Source organism: Drosophila gunungcola (assembly GCF_025200985.1).
Source record: "Drosophila gunungcola strain Sukarami chromosome 3L unlocalized genomic scaffold, Dgunungcola_SK_2 000003F, whole genome shotgun sequence".
Classification (NCBI taxonomy): Eukaryota; Metazoa; Arthropoda; class Insecta; order Diptera; family Drosophilidae; genus Drosophila; species Drosophila gunungcola.
In genome coordinates this window covers 6054760-6075380 of record NW_026453179.1, presented here as the reverse complement: position 1 = coordinate 6075380, position 20621 = coordinate 6054760, and the positions used below count along the sequence as shown (strand labels likewise).

Below are 20621 nucleotides of genomic sequence, written 5' to 3'. Positions count from 1 at the left end.
TACATGCATTATACGCCTCTTCCTGAGAACTCTTTCTATTAATTTATATTAAAGTGTTCGGTTTAAAACCCCTTCAATAAATAAATTAAATTAGTATCAATTTTTATTTACGATTTTATTTAGAATACCATTTTCATTTTCATATAATTACACGCTAAAATCTATTTTCTCATTTTGTTAACGAACTGATAACAATATTTTATTCTCGTTTTTTTTTTTTTTTGTTTTTATTATTTTTTCAATTTGTGCATGTGCACGGCTACGGTTGTGTTTGTTTGTGTATGTGGTTTTGTGTGTTTGTATGTGAGTGAGTGCTTTTCGTTATTAACATTAGCTCGATGCGATTTGTTTTTGCTGTCGTTTAACTCTAAGTACCTACGTGTAGATATTCAACGTTCATACGTGTATACAGTTATTAAATATAGATAATTTTTATATGCATTTGCATATACGATATCGCCACCTTTCTGTTTCTGCAGGTTATTTTTTGGTTATCAATTTAACGGATTTTCTGCGATTCTTACAAGGGTTTAAATTTTAATTCATTTGTTATCTGTCATTATTTCAACTTTTCAAATAGTGATGTTTTTAATTTCAACTTAATTTGGTTTTTTTCTTTAAATTAAGGTGGTAATAAATACACAAGCTTCCCAAAAATATTTCGTAAAATTAAAAAGCCCAAAAAATGCCCGCCTGCCAACGCCAAAACACACACATCGCGAAATTGAGCCCCCAACAAATAAGCTTAAATCATAAGACTGTCCTCGTACGTTCGTCCTGTTTCTGGGTCCTTAACCCTCGAGAAATCGTGATCGAGTTTTGCAAGAAAATCGACGAAAAAAACTCAACAAAAAAGCGTTCGGTCCGACAAACTGTTCGATTTAGCGATGGCTTAAATAAAGCATAAGAACTAAGTTAACTTAAGGCATACAGATCCGCCGATTGCATGCTGCTCCGCTAATCCGCTGCTCCGATCTCCATCGAATCCGCCTCCTCCGTCCATCTGCGATTTACAGTAGAATAATGTGTTTTGTTTTTCGGGCGACTTCCCCCGAGGAGCCCGAGGAGCACGAGAACCCCCTGGAGTGGAGGCCTCACTCCTCCGGCGGCTCCTCGGGTATCTGGAGGCTCTGCGGGTACTCCGCATGCACGGAGTTCGAGTGCACGGACTCGGAGTCCTCCTCGAGGGCATTCGCCTTGCTGGGCGGCGGCGTCAGTGCCTCACTGCCCACCGGCGGCTGCACCAGATTGGGGATGTACTCGACCGTCTCGTACTCGGTCTTGGCCACCGCCTCGTGGTCCAGATCCCGCTCCAGATCCCTCTCCCTCTTCTCTCCTTTTCCCTCTGCCTCTGCCTCTCCATCTCACTCTCCCTTTCCAGCTCCTGCTGCAGAGGATCCTGAACAGCCGGCGGCACCAGGGCATCTGCCTTATCCTGGGCCCCGTCCACCACAACCGTTTGGTTGAGTGGTGTGCCCGGCGGATTGGGCTCCTGGAGCTCCACAATCACGGGCAGCGTTTCATTGGGTTTGGGCGTCGTGGTGCTGGTGGTGGTGGTGGTGGGTGCAGTGGTGGTTATCACCTCGGTCGGAGTGATGACCGGACTGCTGGCCTCTGTGGTCGTCGTCGAGGCACTTGTGGTCGTTGTCGTTGTCGTTGTCCTGGTAGTGGTCGTTGTCGAGGTCGTGGTCTCCTCTGTGCTGCTCGTTGCAACAGGATTGGCCGTGGTGGACTCGTTCTTCTCCACTTCCGGCTCCACGGGAAGGGGAAGTGGCAGAGGTGGCGGTGGCGGAGTGGTGGTCAGCAGGAGCGGTACCGGCAGCGGCGAAATCACCGGATTGATCAATGTAGTGCCAATGAGGACCGGATTGCCAAGAGTGGAAATAATCGGCGGCAGGAGCTCATCATTGGCCTTGATCAGCTGCGGCACGAGCATCTGCATCACTGGCTTGGCATCCTCGCGTCCGCCCAACTTCAGATTGGTCACCATTATGGGCAGGTCCACCTTGTACAGCATTGGCAGCACAGTGCACACTTCCTGGTCGTTCTCGAAGCACTGGGATCGACCCCGGATTCGGGCTTCCTGGACCGCCATCAGGCGACACAACTCGTTCAGGCGCACGTCACACATTATGGGATTGTCTGTGGATTGGAGAAATATCGGTTCAGATTAAAAAAACACTTTCGCCCACAAGGTAACTGTGATTATCGTTAAAGTCTAGTAACTTGGAATAACATGTTATTACAATTGTCCAGCCATTAACTTAAAAGATTTCCAAGCCTTTAAGAAATCAATAAGTAATTTTTTTTCAATTTATGTTAACTATATAAACAGTGACTGCATTCAGGCCTTTAATCGCCATATAAACATTAGACCTTTAAACTATATCATCCGGAATAATAATAATAATAAATCATAGTAAATTTATATACTTAAAAAGCCTACGTCCAGAAACTAGGCATAGTTTAGTTCTATAAGGTAAATATAAATGCAAAACAAAGTATTTATTCTCTCAGGGCTTAGGAATTTTAATTAATAGCTGTGTCATAAAAGTGTATTAACCTTCTTAATTGCTTTTATTGCACATCTATGAATCAATAATACTAATTAATTTTATACACACTTGTCATCAATTTACTTAAATAGTATAAGCTCTTATTACAATTTATAAATTATAAATTGCCATTAAAGGTCAAAGCATTAAGTATATTATTAAAGCGGTCTTTTTAAGTGTGCAAAGATGGTTTAAAACTTAAATTTCTTACAAAATAAAATATAAGCATGTTTTATAAAGTTACTCAATATTTAGTTTAAGACCGTTTTCTATGAAAATTTCGAGTACATCATTAATAGCCCATTTAACAACATACCATCTAGATGAATCTCCAGTTTGCCGGGAACATTGTGATTTTTGCAGCGCGTGTTGGTGACGAGTTCGCTCGATATGGTCGAGATCTGGTTGTTGGTCAGGTTGGCCTGGCACAGAACGGGCAGACCCTTGAAGTCCTGCTCCAGTTTGGTTATGTTGTTGTACGCCACCTTGAGGATCTTCAGGCTGGGCAACAAGGTCTACAAAAGAATAATTTGTTTTATTATTTAATAAACCATATTTGATATACAAGTTCAGGGTTATTTACTCACCATTTCCAAGGGCTTGAGCTCCGCCAGCTGGTTGCCGGTGAGGTCAAGGATGTCCAGCCGGATCATGCCATCGAAATCGCCCACCTGGAGGTGCTCCAATCGGTTGCCGGCCAGATTGAGTATCCGGAGATTGCCCAGGCCGGCCAAAGCTCCATTTAGGGAATCGATTCTGTTGTTATCGAGGTCCAGATTGACAAGCATCAGATCCTGCACTCCCCGGGGATCGGGAAGCAGCCGTTGGATGCGATTGCTGGACAGTTGGAGGGTCTTCAGCGAGCGCAGTCCGTGCAGTTCCGCCATAGAGAACTCCTCGATGTCGTTGAAGGAGAAGTTGGCCGTCTTCAGCTTGAGGATGGGCAGCAGCGAGGAGTTCAGCGATCGGATGTGGTTGCAGCCCATCTGCAGGGTCTCCACCTTGGAGCACGAGCCGAATTCGTCCTGGGCCAGGTACTCCAGCTCGTTGTTCTCGGCCATGACCTCGGACAGATTGACGGCGTTGCGGAGGACCCGGTCGAAGGACCTCAGCTGGTTGCACTGGATGTGCATCGTCTCCAGGCTGTGCATGCCGGCCATGTTGGCCGGCAGTCGTTCCAGCCTGTTGTTGTGGGCCATCAGCAGGCGCAACTGACTGCCGTCCGGCAGCTCGCCGTCCAGCGATGTGATGTTGTTCGCATTGATGAACAGCGACTGCAGGTTCTCCAGGTCGTGCAGCGACCCATTCAGCGACTCCAGTTGGTTTCTGCCCAGGTGCAGGATCAGCAGGCTCTGCGGAAAGGAGCCCCTGTCCAGTCGCGTGATGATGTTGCTCACCAGGATCAGGTTCGTCACCCGCTGGATGCCCCGAAAGTCCTCCTGCTGCACCGCCCGTATGTTGCACCGCCCAATGTCCAGCGTCAGCAGGCTCGGCATGTGGCTCAAGGCGTGCTTCGGGATCTCGTCGAGTTCGTTGTCGCCGATGCTTAGGTAGGTGACATTCGATAACCCGCGGAACGGCACCTCGGGCAGCGATCTATAAATAGCGACAAAAAAAATAAAACAAATCCATTACAATTTCGTATTATTAGATGGAGAGCGCCGAATCGGAGATAAAAGATTTTCCATTTAAAAAGATTAAAATCTAGTTAAATGAAATTATCACTTAAATAATTATAATAATTAAAGTATCATTGTAACAACCAGTAAAAATTAATCGCTTAACCATCAAGTACCATTAGTAGAAACTGCATTACTAATAAATAAATTATAGATACCAAGCAAACCTTATTCAATAAATGAAAACATGTGCATTTAACACCTATACAATAATAGATCTTCTGAATTGAGTTTCAAAAACCTTGGCTTAAGAACAAACAATCATCGAATTGGTTTCTCTAGAACCCAGTCTTACGAACCATAAAAAACTAAGAATCCTTAAGGCACTTTCTTTCGCTTATGATCAAGGCCATATAATTTAGTATTCTAGTTTAAGGTTAGAAAGGTATTTCCCCATAAACAGATAATATTAAGCTTTCACTCGTACTGCAAAAGAATCTTCTTAGCTTTAATGGCCAATAATATAACATATTTAGCAGATAAAATAACTCAGTCGTATATTTATTGAAATGTAAATAATGTTTCAAATCAAACCCAAGCTTGGGGAATAAGGCAATCTGATAAGGCTAGAATAAAATTTGACAGAAAAAGTTGATAAATGGAAAAAAGTAAATACAGATTTTAAGAACTTAAACTAATAAGCTAATCATTGTTTTGAAGACTTATGACCATAAGTTTGTATAATTTTCGAAGAGGCAAATAGCTTTGGCTCAAGAGCAATGCCCCAATAATCTGATTCACGCCATGGCAGCGATTCAAGCCCGTAATTAGTTTTGAATGGGCCGTATCAAGTTTCGCATCCCTGGTCTATCTTTGGACCTGATGACGCAGCCTTATCAGGGGCTACGGCCTCCAGAAGCGCCCGCGCTCCGCTGCACCTGATCAGTGGCTTTATCGACGTCTGCAGGTGGCTATTAAGTTGTCGCCGTCGAGGCGCCAAACGGCTGCCGGGCTGCAAACAGCAGATCCATGATGGGAACTGGGCCTGGATGGCGTGCCAAGTGCATCCTTGGCGCCCGTTATTGGCATGGCACTATAGAGATATATGCTGCAGTGCAGCAGATTGATTGGCAGGCGCTATTTTTAGCCAGACGATCTTGATTGATTGCCGGCTCGGCTCCGATGGGGAGTGCTACTCTATCTGCGAGCTGGGCTTGTCAAGCCTTGATTATGTAATGAGAGAGCTGGCCGGGCTGGAGGGATGGGATGGATGCTCCTCCTCACACGGCTACTGTATCCATAATGAGCCCGTTGAACTTGAGCACTTAGATACAGATACAGATACAGATATGTACAGATACACTGATGAACCGATAGATGGATGGATGTACAATGTATGTGGATAGTATGTGGCAGCGTGCAGAGATGTATCCACAATTCCTTAACGTCAGCGGCTATAATTGTCACACGACCTAAACTGGCCCCTTGATCATTGATTGAGCGTAATAATAAAATTCAATTGGACTGCCTGCTTCGCTCTTGACTGACCCCGGACCAAAGACCACGGAACACGGAGAGAACAGAGAGTCGTACACCCATCGATACCCCAAACCCAAACCCCACACCCCATTCCACATACCCCATAACCCAATATGGAAAACAAAAACAAGCTGCGTACATTCCATTTGAAAGTAATGTTTCGGCTATTGAATGCTCTGTTATTGTTTACTTTGCTTCCTGCATCAATTGAGTAACTTGAATCAGTTTTTACTCGCAACCATTATCTCGATTTTGGGCCCAGACAGATCAGCTGGAAATATTCCATGGGACACCGACACCCAATAAATTATGTACGAGTAGTTATCATAATCATTGGTCAGGCATCCGGCGAGTGAAGCCTTCAACACTTTTCGCACTTTCTCAGGGCTGTGACACTGCACTGCAGTGATAATGGTGGTAATGCAATGCAATAGCCTCAAACAAATCCCCGAGTGACTGAACATATAATGCACACATAGTATGAGACCTTCTTATCGCCTGAGAAAGCACAAGACCAAAGCCACAAGTCCATCAAAAAGGCCACATAGCTCGTAGAGTACCCCCATTCCCCCATTCCACGTTTAAACCTTTTAAAACCGATCCCCCAGATGTCCTTATGTCCATTCAATAGTTGCACACACTTCACTCGAATGGGCGCTGATTACGGGCGATCGTTAAAAGTGATCATAAACTCGAGTTGATTATTTTTTGGCGCCAGTCATAAAACAGATTACAATTTCATAAAAGAAATCATCAAAACAGTAGCTCTTATCAGAGATTGCCTTCAGCTGTGGTCCACATTTGGACTAGGATGCTATGTGCCATATGAAAGCGTATTTGGGCGAACTTTATTGGTGCATTAAGGCATCAAACTGGTTTCCATTTTTATTAGCAATCATATTTCATATTTCTTTCTGAACGAAAATTTGGAAAAACCTGACAAAATAGAGCACATCACGCCGGCAACAGAATTTCCTGGGAATTCCACGCGGTGTATCAGCTAACTGGGAAATGGTGAAGGCGTTACACAAAAAAAAAATATTGATTGTCCCATAAGCCATATCAAACATTTGACACAAACACACTCATAAATCGTCTTAGAAAAAAATAATTTGTATTTAATAAATTATTTAAGCTTAAGAAGTAGTGTGAAATTATTTGAGTTACTTATAGTTTTCAGTCAAAAATGTTCCCAATTTCTCGCAGTGCACACGAATACGCATGTGTGGCAGCGGTACTTTTCCTGGCTGAGTTGGCATGATTTGGTCAAAGCGCGATATTAAGGCAATAGGTCAATTGTTATAAATTGACATCAATGTAAAAAGCGTTCTCCGAGCAGCCAGAATCGAAGGCACTGGCACCACCGGCACGCGCTCCCCACTGGATTCTGGATTCTGGGCGAGATCGGCGATTGGGGAGATGGTGCTCGACACTGATTCGATCAAGTCGAATAATTAAATCATTCCCTCTTACATACAAACACACAAATTGCATTTAGTGGATGATAAATCGAATAGTTTAATCTATGGGGTAGGGCGATCATGTGCAATAACGACTAAAAGGGGATGCTTTTTTCTAGGAAATATAATAATTTAAAATAAACAAATTAAAGAAAATTAATTGTTTTATATTTTACATATGAAACAAAGATTTCTTCAGATATTTTTCAACAATTCAATTACCAAAAATCCACAAATGTATTAAAAAGAATGTGTATCAGCCTCTTCTTAAAAGGTAATAAAAACGGTTCTTAGCAGGTCAATACTTAATTGCTAATAAATTCCAAGAAAAATGTAAGATTAAGATTTTTTAAATACGATCAGCTTTTGAGCAAAGAATAAACATGAATGAGTCTAGCACTAGCAAGTTTTTTTTTTACTCATTTAGAAGTTTGTTTATTAAAACAAAGCCAATTTTTGTGTGGCTTTCTGCTTTCCATAATTAATAAATGTCCGTTCTTGTGTGAAAGTCGAGTAATGAAAATATTTTTCGGGTCTCGAGTTTTGGGGGCCTTTCGTTGAATGAAATTTCTTTGGGCACAAAGAATCTTGAGTCATGTTTTGTTTTGAATCGAGACTCGCCACAAAACAAGGGAGTCAAATATCAATGAACCCGCGGCAGGCGCTTATGAAATAGGCTCGAATGTTATTTCTATATTCGCAAGTGGTAGATCGACAGCATTTATTTATATTCGTTATTTGTAATTGCCAATACATAAAACACAATGCGACAGTGAATTGAAATTCATTCAGAGTCAGAGTCAGAGACAGAAAACGTGCAGGCGCCGTTGAAAAGGCGCTTTCAACTGCAATTATCAATTTTGTGTACGCATTAAGTATACGCCGTATACAGCCAGCTTCATACGGCGGAGTACATAGAAAGCTTCGGCCATGTACATGCCTCATAGGTGATAAGACACAGCTATTATCAGTTATCAATTCAACAAAAAAAAAATAATAAATAAATAAGATTCGAGCGGCGGCCGCATCTCCAGAGATGCTTAGTTCGGTGGCATATAAGGATAGGATCCAATCGTTGGTAATTTGCAGCAATTCAATGCTACTTCCTAATTGAAAAATTAAATCATCTGGTCGGCAATTAAGATGCGACTGCAGCAGCTCCACCTCCACCTCCACCTCCACATCCATCTCCCTAGTAATTTCTCCCAATTGAGCCATAGATAATGAGGCGGCACTGGGCTTTTTGACGTAAACAAACGACATTGTTATTGTTTTAGTATCTACTGGGCTGTAAACAAGACCTGGGCATCCGATCCGAGGAGCACATTTTCGTGCATTTACATAAGCGTATTGAAATTTGTGTACATTCTGCATTATTATTTTTCGCTCGGTTTTTATTGGGTTTAAGGAACCTAAATTGATAGCCGGCCGAGCGGAAAATTCTGCCTTCTTCGGAACTCGCCAACTGGCCTTGAACTCCCCAGCAAAGGTATTTTGATTGATTCCATAGCGGCAAATTTTCCCCAATAAATAATGTACCTTATTCTACAAATCATACTTCCCAATCATTTTAAAAAACGAATATTTACTTGGAAAACTCAGTCCCCCAAACTATTTTTCCCACTTTCCCTTATTTATTGGTAATACCTTACTTATATATTTTCTGTTAAATATATATGAAAAAATTCTTTTTAAGATTATTCCAAAACATTCAACCATTAAATTTGAATAAGTATCGTAAAATTTTTGGAAAATAGTGACTCATTCAGATAGATTGTACGCCCAGAAAAACCCCCTTATTGAGCAATGTTGCCTCCTTTCCTGGGCAAATGTATCCGAAACAATGACTCAGCTCACCTTAGACCGTTCCATTGCATCCGTAGCTTGTACAAGTTGAAGTTCATATCCGTAAATGATCGCATTTCCAGGTCGTCCAGTTGGGAGTGCGTGATTTTCAGGTCGATTTGCGTGTCGGCATTGAGCTTATTGGCCAGGCTGTCCACTACGGCGTTGAAGGATTCCAGTTTCTCGCAGGATAGCTCCACATGGTTCCAGGCCTTGCCCGTTTCGCAGGTGCAGGGCGAGATCTCCGGACGCACCGAGCACTGGAGCGAGGCCAGATGAAAGACGGTGTACACGAGGGAAGTCATTTTGTGATGAGTGATCAATCACTCAGCCGCTTCGATTTCACAATTCTTTGGCCGGAGAAAAACACTTTTTTTTGGGGCTCTCTGTTCGGTTCACAGTTTACAAATCACAAATCACGGTTTTCCGATTTTCTTTTTTTATTTATTTGTCGATGCCAGGACACGTTGCACTCGCTCGGGCGACGGATTGCCAACTGTTCGAGCAGGCAGCTCGGAAAACAAACTCGGGAAATTACCCACTAGGCGCACATATGCGTGTGTGCGGGGGTTTCCATCGCAGCTCGGTTTTCCAGCAGGATTTTCTATATTCTATGAACCGCTGGCATCGGATTTCAAAGCAAAGCCACACTGCCACTAGTTTTTATTTGGATTTAAAGATTAAAGACACACGCGCGCACAACACTTCAAGATCGCTTAGGTTGGGTTAATGTTGATGCTGCCGTTGATGTTGATGTTGATGTTGCCGTTGATCGTATCGAATCTTATGGACTATGGGATATGGAGAGCTGGAGCTGCTCCGCCTCCGCCTCCTCCTATCTGGCTAGACCTCTTGACCCGCTTGTATATAGATCGCCGATGCTCGGAATTAATCTTCTAAAAAAATTGTATTTGTTGATTGGTCGATTGGTCGGTTGGTCGGTCGGACGGTCGGTCGGTTGATTGTTTTTTGAACACCGCGGTATCTCTGTGCACATATATGGGGTGGTGATCACGTCTTGATTCCAGCACGGTCTGTTTGCGACTGGCAGTGGGAATAAAAGCGCTGAGGATTCGTATATGCTGATGCCTGCTGTTGCTGCCGGCGCTGCTGTTGCTGCTGCGGTGCGATATGTGTTGCTGCTGCTGCTGCTGCTGTTGCTGCTGTGCTGGCCTTACTCTTCTCTCTCTCTCTCTCTCTCTACAATCTCTTGGCTCTCTGGCGAGCGCCTTTAGAGCGGCTTTTCGGCCAATTGGGGACTTGATATCTGGCTATAATTGTCCACAACACTCAATTACATGTGTTCCTGTTCTTTCGGCGCCAGGCATCAATCTCCATCGCCATCTCCAACTCCATCTATATCTGCAACTCAATCTCAATCTCAATCTCGATCGCGATGTGCGTGTTTGTGCCCCCTTCGAGTGGCTAAAGTTGCTACTTCATCTGATGTTGCTGCTGTGCTGTTGCTGTTGCTGCTGTGCTGCTGCTGCTGCTGCTGCCGTTGGGAACTTCTTCGGAACCTAGTTCTATGTATGGGGCATCATTATCATGGACACATGTTGGCACTTACATATGTGCAGCTCGTTGTTTTACGCACTCCCAATAAATTGTCCTTTACAGAGACATCTGGCACAACTCGCAGCGCCGCCGAGAAATGTTTTTAATTATGACTTTCGGATCGTATCGGAACGGATCGTTAGCAGCGTTTGAATGCAACCGGCTTGTTTAAGGATCTCTGCTGCTGCTGCTGCTGCTGCTGCTGCTGCTGCCGCCCAATTGAGATTGGGCCAAATGAAAATTTTCCATTGGCGCCAGAGCGATTCAGCATTTTTCAGGGGGGGCAGCAGCAGGAGTAGGAGCAGGAGCCATGCATCAAAGTCCGTTGTACGCTGTCCGCCGTCCGCTGGCTTAATTTATCTCGAAGTTCTGGGCCCCGCATGCATAATTAACCACTGGGCGCCTTAAATGCGCTCGCTCGCCACAAATTCCGCAAATTCCCCGGATTGCGCGTGCCAACGATGTCTCCTCCTGCTCGTCTGCAATTCTGGCCGCAATTAATCATCGGCATCTTCGGGGGGCGATAGCTTCTGTGGCCCATGCCCATCCAAACACATCCATCGCCATTTTCCACGCAGACTGCAAGCTCCCGAGAAACCTTGGCACGATTATGTTTAATTATCTTAATTACATACAGCAGGGATCATAAATTTAAAGGGGGGCTTTGTGGACATACATATATAAAAAATAAGCTAACTGACAGGCAGGATTTCAATCGATTTCAATATTTGGTAATCGTTTTGGATTAAAACTTTTGATAATAACAGATAGATAACAGAAAAATCAGCTTTACCAACTTTGTTAAATTTGCTATTTTGGTTATTGCATTGAATGCCTAATATAGTTGATAGTAGATAGTTGTTTTTCTTTCCTTTAAAAAATCTCTAGTCACCAATTTTCTTGAGTAACCGGTGGAGTAATTGAGTAATTTAAGAAGAGGGCTTCATATTTTTTAAATATGTAACTAGGGTTTTGAAAAGTGTTGCAATGTTGTAATATACATTTAAGAGTTCCATTCTTGAGTAAAATAAATTTAGTAATATTATTATTACCCAGTGACCACAGCTGGAGATAGTCTTTAGAAAACTGTAAAGGCAACGTTTTGAAGATAGAAATACAGTAGAAAGATGGGGAATTACATATTTGAACCGCACTGTGATCCATAACTGTAGGTATAAAAATATACTTCGATTACGTAGCCGATCTATTTTTGGCGTCCAATCATTTCGAGTAAATATTTAAAGAAAAGCGGCAAATATTAATATTATTATTTATTCATATGTTTTCTTCTCTTTTGCCGATTCTCGGTGTTTGTTTTTTTTTTTTGCACATAAATATTCACAACATTTTTATGTGACACCTTTTCGTGTTTCGATTGCAGGCGACAACAATAACACGGGTAGCGTAGGCTTCGGAATGCGATGACGATGGATTTGAATGGTGTGGGATGGATTGTGGCTGGTTGTGGGGCTGGTCAAATGGTGGTGTGATGTGGATATGCCTCCTGTAATGCTGCTGGCTATCAGGCTATCCACTTGACTTGCTCTGCACATTCCGCATCGGTCGTCATCGGCCATCCAGCATCCAGCAATCATGTGCCATCGGCTCACGTCAATGCCGATTTGTGCGCCGGCCAAAATATTTCCCTGGAACTGGGAACTTGGAATTCGGCTGTCGTCACGGCTCTGGTCTGCTTTTCCACCACGTCACGCGACGCGGGGACGCCACCGCCATTTGGGACAATTGAAAGCATTCCGCGCGTTGTGTGGTCCCATCTTCACATCCACATCCAAATCCATTCAATCCGATTCCGATCACCATTGTTTCGGTTAATATGTATGTTTATTTTGCTCCTTTATCGCAGCCCCAAAAGCGTTTTTTGCTTGGACTTCATGTCGTGTCCCAAAGTGTATGTGTGTGTGTGTGTGGATACAGATATCAGATGGATATTATTATTCTATATAGTTTGAAGCATTTGCTAAAGGTCCTCTCCGTGTGTTGGTGTTGTCGCAATCTTCGTCGTCCTCTCGATTTAAACAGAACTTAGCCATTAACTAAATTAAATACAATGCTTTAAAGTAAAATGTACAACAAGCACTAGGTGGCCAGGCTTCCATCGCTGCAACCGCCGTCTACTTTTGCTCGGCGAACTTGGCGATCTGCGGATACTTGCTGGACTTGAAGTCCGCATCCTGCTTAATGCGCTCCTTTAGACTGTTCCGCACCGCATCTGTGTAGGAGGCCTGAATGGCGGCATCGTGGGCAATGGATCCGATTACGGCATCGGTGCTGATCGAGGAACTGGAGGCACCACCACCACCGGTTCCCCCCAAGCCGGCGCCATGGATGGCCCGCTGCACTCCGTTGGCGATGAGGCACTCCACGCTCGCCGTCGGCTTCTCCGACTGGATAATCTTGCGCCGTTTGGCGGACATTCCGGAGATGTAGGCATCGGAGAAGGGTGGCTGGGGTCGGCTATTCTGCTGCACCATGTACAATTTCATATTAGTTTCAAGTGGGACGAGGCCAGGAGGGGAGGGAGGACCTACCTCAGTCTGGGTCTGCAGGTCGCGCGTTATCACAGGCAACCAGTCATTGGGGAAACTCATGTGCCAGGGCTCCGAACCCACAACTACGGAGGGCATTTGGGATGCGGGTGAGCTGCTGCTGCTGCTGCTGGTAGCCAATTCAGCCATCTCCACATCCAAGTCCAGAGTTTGCGTTTGCGATTGCGGCTGCTGCTGCTGTGGATTGAAGGCAAGCGGCGGTGGCGCAACGAATGGCTATTAGTGACGCCTTGCACAAGATTCTTGGGGTGAGAGAGTGAGGAAACTTACTTCCTCGGCATGCTGTGGGAGGGACTGCCTGAACGCTGCGCAGGACCAGGAACTGTTGGGCATCCACAGTGTCCGTCTGTGCGGGAATCGTGGGGTCTATGTAGATGCACAAGAACTGCAGGGCTTCGTTGTGGAAATCTAAACAGCAAATTGTATATTAATATAACTGATGACGAAGGAGTACAAACTAATGAATATTGGAAAAGGATTTTTGTTTTGACTGTAGGATAAGCTCATTACACTTAACAAACACCATTATTTGTACCACTGTTTGTCTGCAAAATGCGACAATAGAAACAGTCAAGACATTTGTAATAAAATAAAACAACACAAAAATGTAGTAATTATTCGTACAAAAATTAATATCAGAATTTTAGGATTTACCTCGTTGAAAGGTTTTCTTGTTTAATTAAATATGTACGATAATCTTTGTGAATAATATAATTGTAAATATATACATTTATAATAAAATTCGTAAAGGGTAAATAGACGTTATATTTTAATCAATTTCCAATTAAATGTTTATCACTTGCAATTCTATTTGCGCGGCCGAAAAAAAATATGTCAGAAGATATCTGTTTGCATTGACGTCATTGACCACATAAAACTTAATTTCCTAATAAGTTCTTAGATAAATAATTGTTTGATCGGAAAAATGTAGATATTTTATCAGCTATGAGCTAGCTATTGAAATTGAACATGGGCTGTATATGCAATACTAGAAACCTGCATGCTTAGTCTTAACTTTTCTAAGTTCCCGAGATCTTAATGTTTTGGGTTTATAGCACAGACGTACTTATCCTGATCAATACGGTTTCCATATTCTTTGGGTCGCAATCGTTTCTTACTACCTGATACACTTTTTTTACACAAAGTTTACTCCATACTCTATAATTGTACTCTTTACACTGCAATTGTAATCCATACTCCAAGAGTATACTGTATAACAAGAATATACTTACTGGATCGCATGGGTGCGCATAGGAGGCGCATCAGCTGGCGCCAGTAGAGCTCCGCATTGGCGCTGCCCAGGCACAGGAAGAGGACGCTGTAGAGGCGCTTGCGGAACTGGTCGCAGATCTGCTTGAGGGTCTGCTCGAACTGGGCACTGTCCGTTCCGCCGGGAGCCGCACTGCACAGCTCGATGATCAGGCGGAGGCTGACGCGCAGGATGTTGCAAACGGAGTCGCGGGAGTTGTACTCCGGCCGCTCGTACTGCGGCAGATAGACCAGGCTCTCGCCGAACCACTCCAGGGCACGACCTATGGCCCCTGGGATCGTCTGTTCGTTGATTGGCACTCCGGCGAAAAGGCTGTCGTTGAGGAAGCTGCGCAGCTGAGAGCGAAGGTTGCTCGACTGACCGCCAGTGTGGGCTGGAGTGGCTGGAACCGCTTGTGGTGGAGCAGCTGCGGTGGCCAACGCAACTGTGACAGCTCCTCCTGGTGCAACTGATGCTGTGGCGCCGCCCGAACCTCCAACGGCGGCGACGGCGCTGCCTGCCGGAGCTGTTTGCGCATTATTTCTCAGATTATTAAGCAAAAAATTAGTGTATAGGGGGAATTGTCTGGACAGGCTCCTGGTGGCGGTCTGGAGTCGCACCCGCCGGGCGGAGGGCAGGCCTCCGTTGGTGCTGCCACCACCAACGAGGGCCGTTCGAGCCGCCAGCCTATCGCGACTAATGGCCGATCTTTCCGTGGGCCGCACTCTCGCGGCTCCGGCTCCGACCCCATTGGTGGTGCCACCGCCTTGGACATGGGGCGTCTGGGTCTGGGTCTGCGCCTGCGCCCAGGCTGCCGGCCGAAGGCTGTTCAGTTGCTCGCTGGCGGGACGCTGGCGACGCGACGACCACATTGGACGGACGGAGGCACTGCCGCGCTGGATGCGACCAGAGGTGACTAAATGATGACATGGATAGAATGGAGATTAATGTCAGAGATGGAGATGCCAGTCGGCAGTCGAGTCTCTGGGCAGTGGCTCTTGCTCTAGATCTCAATGTAAATTTAATATCACATATATTGTGATATTTCTTTGCTCTAAACTAGCTACTCCGATTTCAAGAAATAATATATGTTTATATTTAAAGTAAAGTAGACTGAAAATATTTTATATTATATTTACTTATAATAAACTTTATAAGCTTAACAAAGTTTTCTGCTGTTTTTAAAAACAAAACTGAGCGTAACTGAACGTAAGGTTTTACATAGTTTTTCCGAGAGCAGAAAGACTCGTCGATTATCCTTGTGACTCTCAAAAGCCACTTACATTTTATCAACGCGTTAAGCGGAAATCCGCTTGTATAAAAAATATATTGGTAACTTGGTACGGATTTCTCGAAATCAAGATTGCAAATTATCTAATTATATTCTTTGACATTGGTATTTGGTGAAGTCAATTAAATTCGTATAATCAAACTATACTATTGTGAGTTTCTAGAGAGTCCAGATAACAGGGTGAATCGACTGGTTTTCGTTTGACTGGCGTTTCCAATCTCCGGTTGGTGAGTGTGCGGATGAAGTGGGATTTGTGTGTGAAGTGGGGCGTGGCGGGGGTCGTGACGGACATGAAGTGGGGCTCGACAAGTACTCACCAGGACGAGTTCCTATGGCGGATGTGGGCGAGACGACGGTTGCTCCTCCTGCAGGCGCGATGCTCGTGCTGCGCATATTGGCTGCACCACTGATGTTGTTGTTGTGGTGGGGCAGCGGCTCTGGCTCCCGAATGTGATGACTATTGCAAGGCAGGAAGCGATCGAAAGCAGTGTGCGTCGGAGCAATGCGTCCACCCCAGTTGTTGTTTCCGCCAATCTGAATCTGGGGTCTGGATGTCGACCGCGTTTGCGTGGCCGTGGTGGGTAAGGTGTTGGCCCTCTGGTCCCCACTGCGTGTTCCGCTCGAAGTGGAAGCTGCTGTCGGCGAATCTTCACTGCCAGCTGCAGGAGCACTTTCGGGAGATTCCTCAGCAGCCGGCGCCGAAGGTGCTGAGCCTTCTGCAGCTCCAGGAGTGGGTTCCTGACGCACTGCCGCGGTCATCACATGCACAGGCAAATTAATCGACATAACGTTGGGCGAATTGAACTCCACATGAAGATCGCTTGCTTCGTTGGTGGCCCTGTTGACCACTGCCTGAATTATACGAGCCATCTCCTGTTGGGGATCTGCAAAAGGGCAGTGGTTAATGGAGTTGTTTCACAGCTTTTAGCTAACAGGGATTAATCCGGTTAGGAGCTAGTCTGCAAACGAATCAAAGTAACAGAGTGTAAGTGGAACCGAACAGGGGATGCAGTGACTGATCTAGTGAAATTATGGTTAGTCTGCCATGACTTAGATGAGCTGGATTCAACCAAACAACTTTAACGTACTGGGCGGAGGCAAGGTCACTGGCACATAGACACGCAGCCTAGGCGCTGCTCGGGGCTCTCTTTCGGGAGCTTCATTTTGATCATCTTGATCGTGATCGTGATCTAGAAAATCGTCAACAGATAATGGCGGTATATATAGGATAATGCGGTACTTAAAGAAACTATGTTTTCATATAACTATAAGTCTTGATACAAACTAAATCATATGTTTTGCCTACAAAGATAGCATTTTGGCAACGCTTTCTTACCCATTTCGAGTCGTGGTTGCTGCTGAGCTTGCTGACCAGCGCCAGTTGAATTCGGCGCCACCATGGGCTCGTCGACGGGGTCCTCCACGTGGTCGCTGACCAAACCGCGAGCAGCTGCGGCTGCTGCACTGGCAGCTCCGGCGGCCATCTCTGCAGCGGCTCCAGCAGCCCGACTGGCAATCTCCGCCATGGCCGCCGCACTTCGGCTGGCGTCGGTGGCCGCCTGCACAGCATTTGGGGTGGCTGCCGATGTGGGCGTTTGAGTGACAGCCGCAGCAGCAGCAGAAAAGGCACGGATAGGGTCGTTGAGGACAGCCGGTGGCATTGTTAAAAAGTTGGGCGTGAAAATATTGTTGGAGCGTATGTAGCCGCTCTGCTCGACGAGAATGGGTCGGCAGGTCAGCACACGCGGGCCGGGCTGTGACAAGTCCAGCATCAAATCGGAAATGGCATGCTGGGCATGCGAGAGGTAGTGAAAAGCCTCCGATACGCGGTCGAAAATGCGCTGGGCATTCGCACGTCCAGCGGTGTCCTAAAATGACGAATTGCAGGTTTCAGTAAAGCAAAAGGAAGGTGTCTGTCTCTTAAGGTAAAAACACAATTGGTTGACTCACATTCTCCTCGAAGGTGGGATCGTTTTGGAGAATCTCATAGTAGCGATCCACGAAGGGCGCCAAACGCGTTTGCACGCCGCGATAGTGCTGTATAACCTGGGCCAGAACCTGGGGACGAGTGCGCCTTCTGGGTCCCGAGTTGTTTCCTCCCTCACCGCCAGCTGCAGCATCATTTGCCGCCCCATTGGAGGAGCTGGGAGTGTCAGCATCAGCGGCAGCAGCCGCCGGCTGGCCACCCACTGCTCCTTCCGCCTCTGTCTCTGGAGTGGGGGTGGCCGAGCGGTCTGAGGCTCCATCGGCGGCCTCGTCGTCTGTTTCGATCACATCCTCAATGATCACAGTGGCCGCAGTGGTCTCACCACTGGCATCGCTGGCGGTTCCGGTGGCTGCTCCCTCGCTACTGGCAGCCTCTCCCGCCCGTTGCTCGCTGGTCTCCCCATTCTCATTGGTGTAAACAGTGGGCAGTTGCACCACCGTATAGTTGCGGGCTCCAGTCCGCGAAAGAGCAGCGGTCACAGCATCCTGGACCATGTCAATAATGTTGTTGTTGCGCGGCAGATCTGTCGAGGAGACGCCCACCTCGACGACGGTGGACTCCATGGACCAGCGACCACGTTGCAGTATGTCCAGGGATTGATTGTTTAGACCCACGGCGGGATTCTCCAGATAGGCGGCTATATTGTCGGCGCAATCGATCATGTGCAGGGCCACGGTGATGCGGTTGACGCAGAAGGACGAGGAGTTGGGATAGCGATTCGGGGGAGTGCGGGTCTGAAAGTTCAAAAAGGGGTTACTAAAACCGTCTGTGGAAGATCTACCACTGAAACTTACCCCAGCCACTGGGCCATTGTTCACGGGAATGGCCATGGTGCCGACCAGCATGCCATCGAGGGCGCGGAAGTACGGAGAAGTGCGCATTCCGGGCGGCGCAGGACGCGCCACATTCCGGAAGGGGCGCATGGGCTCATCATTGTTCCGGGAGTTGGCACCACGTTGAGAGAAGGGCGGACGTTCGGCCACATGGAGCACCTTGCCATCGACATCTGCACATGACACAGGTTATAGATATATGTGGGCGATTTGGGGGGTGCTCCCGGGGGCATGACTCACCGTACTCCTTCACCTGCTTGTCATCGGCCAGAACGCGACCCTGGTAGATGATACGCTGGTTCTCCGCCGCAATGTTGGTCTTCTCGGCTATTTGGTCCTTGAACTGGCGTATCGTGAGCTGGAATTGGGCGGGGTATATGGCTATAGTGGAAGCCAATGGACCTGGACACACAACCTCAAATATTACCTCATTGTCGATGCTGAATTCGTGGGTGCGCGCATCTAAGGTCTTCACCTTAAGGTTTATTAGCATTTTCCGGCTGGACTGCGGCGCAAAATCTCTCGAAAATCACACTTTTCCTTCGGTTTTTCCCGTGCCGTGCAAAAAAACAGTCAAAAAGGGGCGGAGAGGAGGGGGAATTTTGTCGGTGTCGCTGTCACCTGCTCTCTCGCTCGCACTCGCTGCTGCTGGCCTTTCAATTTTCCGGACACGTTTTTACTGCTCAGATAGCGGGAAATACCGAAGTGTTTTTTACGGATCACCGCCAAGTCTCGGATCGGGCAAATATATGCTAGGTTTATATGCAAAAGCGGAAAATCGGTTTGTAATTTAACAACAGCAGAGGACAATAATTACTGGAATTTGACAGTGTGGCTGTGTTGCCACATCTCCCGCCGATAGAGTAGCCAGGCTCAGCATTAAAAATAGCTAAAAACACTGAATTGGCTAATAAGGGTTACAAAATGTGAACAATATATTCCCTCTCTTCACAATTTATTTATTTATTACATATACAGAAGTTTTTGATCTCTTATAGAATATTCATAACATAAATTGTGACCAAATTGATTTAATTCTTAATTTATAACCCAATAACTTTAAAATGGCTTATTTAAAAGTGAATTAATACTAATAATTACTAATAAAAATCTGGACTTCGTAAAAAGCCAAAAATTGACAACACTGCCTTGTTCTTTAAAAAGTACTGAAGAGGAAAAAAAATATACCAAAATAAATAGGCCTAATACCTAAAAATACCACTTATTTAATCCTCCTCAGACGCAAACCAATATAATACTATCCAACACTGTTTTCACATACTCAAACCAAAAAGGAGAATATAGAAATTTTACTTGCCAAGTGAGCCAGACTACCTAGACTACACTGGAAAAAAGTAAAATAGTGTTGGAAAGCATATGGTTGAGCGGTTCTCAAATCGCTGATATTTTCATTTTTGCCAAATTTTTGACCATCCTCTTCATCCTTAAGTTAACCAAAAGCTAGAACGTCTCTTGGGGCTTAGCTTAGAATTCTCCCACAATCTAAGTAACATGGGTGTATGCGAGATGAACCCCATAAAAACGTTTAAAGAACTGCACATGTGTATTACAATTCACCCATCCACCTCGCCACCCTTAACCCCTCTTTAGCATTAACCCCCACCACTGCCTTTGACTGCATCCTGTGGGAATTTTTCGGCACTGCACATGAAAAGCGGCGTTTGAATAATAAAGAAAAGAAAACACGGAAAACAGGGGAAAGTCAGCCAAGACGCAAAGGTGTAGGGCAACTTTTCGCTTTGAATATTTAAGTGGCGCTGTGGCATCGGTAGTAGCTGCAAAATAAGCAGAAGGATGCGGAGAAAAGCCAACCGCAGCTAACACAATTTTTCGCATACCCCTTGCCGGAGTTGTGCGGAAATTTGATTTAATGTCTGCGATTGTGAGCCTTTCCACGGGCTCAAAGTGATTGCGACGAGCCCTTATTTTCTGGGCTGAAAAGATGCCACGGAAATGGGCACTGGCAGATTGTTGAGCTCACCATTGACTTTGTAGGAATTTTTAAAGGGTTTTTAATAGCAGTGACCATTAAATTTTCTGAAAAAATTTAATTTAAATGATTTAATTAACAAATTTTCAAAGGCAGCTGATGGTTTAT

At 45.5% G+C, this 20621-nt stretch overlaps 2 protein-coding genes across 8 annotated transcripts; both read right to left on the bottom strand.

The window, feature by feature from the left end:
* Positions 1-96: 96 nt before the first annotated feature.
* Positions 97-11106, bottom strand: LOC128258682 (insulin-like growth factor-binding protein complex acid labile subunit). Its single transcript, XM_052990475.1, has 5 exons — positions 9031-11106; positions 3143-4151; positions 2872-3070; positions 1369-2142; positions 97-1336 (listed from the first exon to the last, which is right to left on the bottom strand). The coding sequence occupies exons 1-5, from the start codon at positions 9321-9323 to the stop codon at positions 1095-1097; spliced, it is 2517 nt and encodes an 838-aa protein (XP_052846435.1). The 5' UTR covers positions 9324-11106; the 3' UTR covers positions 97-1094.
* A 779-nt stretch (positions 11107-11885) lies between these two features.
* On the bottom strand, positions 11886-19374 carry LOC128258680 (large proline-rich protein BAG6). Of its 7 annotated transcripts, none has more exons than XM_052990468.1 (11): positions 18930-19372; positions 18743-18860; positions 18464-18675; positions 17633-18403; positions 17019-17550; positions 16771-16872; positions 16000-16566; positions 14375-15307; positions 13416-13550; positions 13125-13360; positions 11886-13058 (listed from the first exon to the last, which is right to left on the bottom strand). In XM_052990468.1, the coding sequence occupies exons 1-11, from the start codon at positions 18993-18995 to the stop codon at positions 12708-12710; spliced, it is 4023 nt and encodes a 1340-aa protein (XP_052846428.1). In that variant the 5' UTR covers positions 18996-19372; the 3' UTR covers positions 11886-12707. The 7 variants fall into 7 exon arrangements, with proteins under 7 accessions (XP_052846428.1, XP_052846430.1, XP_052846427.1 ...); XM_052990470.1 differs by having other exon boundaries at positions 13125-13312; positions 14375-14917; positions 18930-19370; XM_052990467.1 differs by having other exon boundaries at positions 13125-13319; positions 13426-13550; positions 17633-18675; positions 18930-19374.
* Between the last annotated feature and the right edge of the window lie 1247 nt (positions 19375-20621).

Bases quoted from the DNA above. Each gene is read 5' to 3' on its own strand.
- LOC128258682 (XM_052990475.1), bottom strand. From the start codon at position 9,323: ATGACTTCCCTCGTGTACACCGTCTTTCATCTGGCCTCGCTCCAGTGC. The intron at 2,143-2,871 runs GTATGTTGTTAA...TCCAATCCACAG, and splicing joins ACTGGAGATTCATCTAGATG to ACAATCCCATAATGTGTGAC. The intron at 1,337-1,368 runs GTGAGATGGAGA...CAGAGGGAAAAG, and splicing joins GCAGGAGCTGGAAAGGGAGA to GAGAGAAGAGGGAGAGGGAT.
- LOC128258680 (XM_052990467.1), bottom strand. From the start codon at position 18,995: ATGCTAATAAACCTTAAGGTGAAGACCTTAGATGCGCGCACCCACGAA. The intron at 16,873-17,018 runs GTAAGAAAGCGT...ACGATTTTCTAG, and splicing joins GCAACCACGACTCGAAATGG to ATCACGATCACGATCAAGAT. The intron at 16,567-16,770 runs GTACGTTAAAGT...GCCCTTTTGCAG, and splicing joins AGTGACCTTGCCTCCGCCCA to ATCCCCAACAGGAGATGGCT.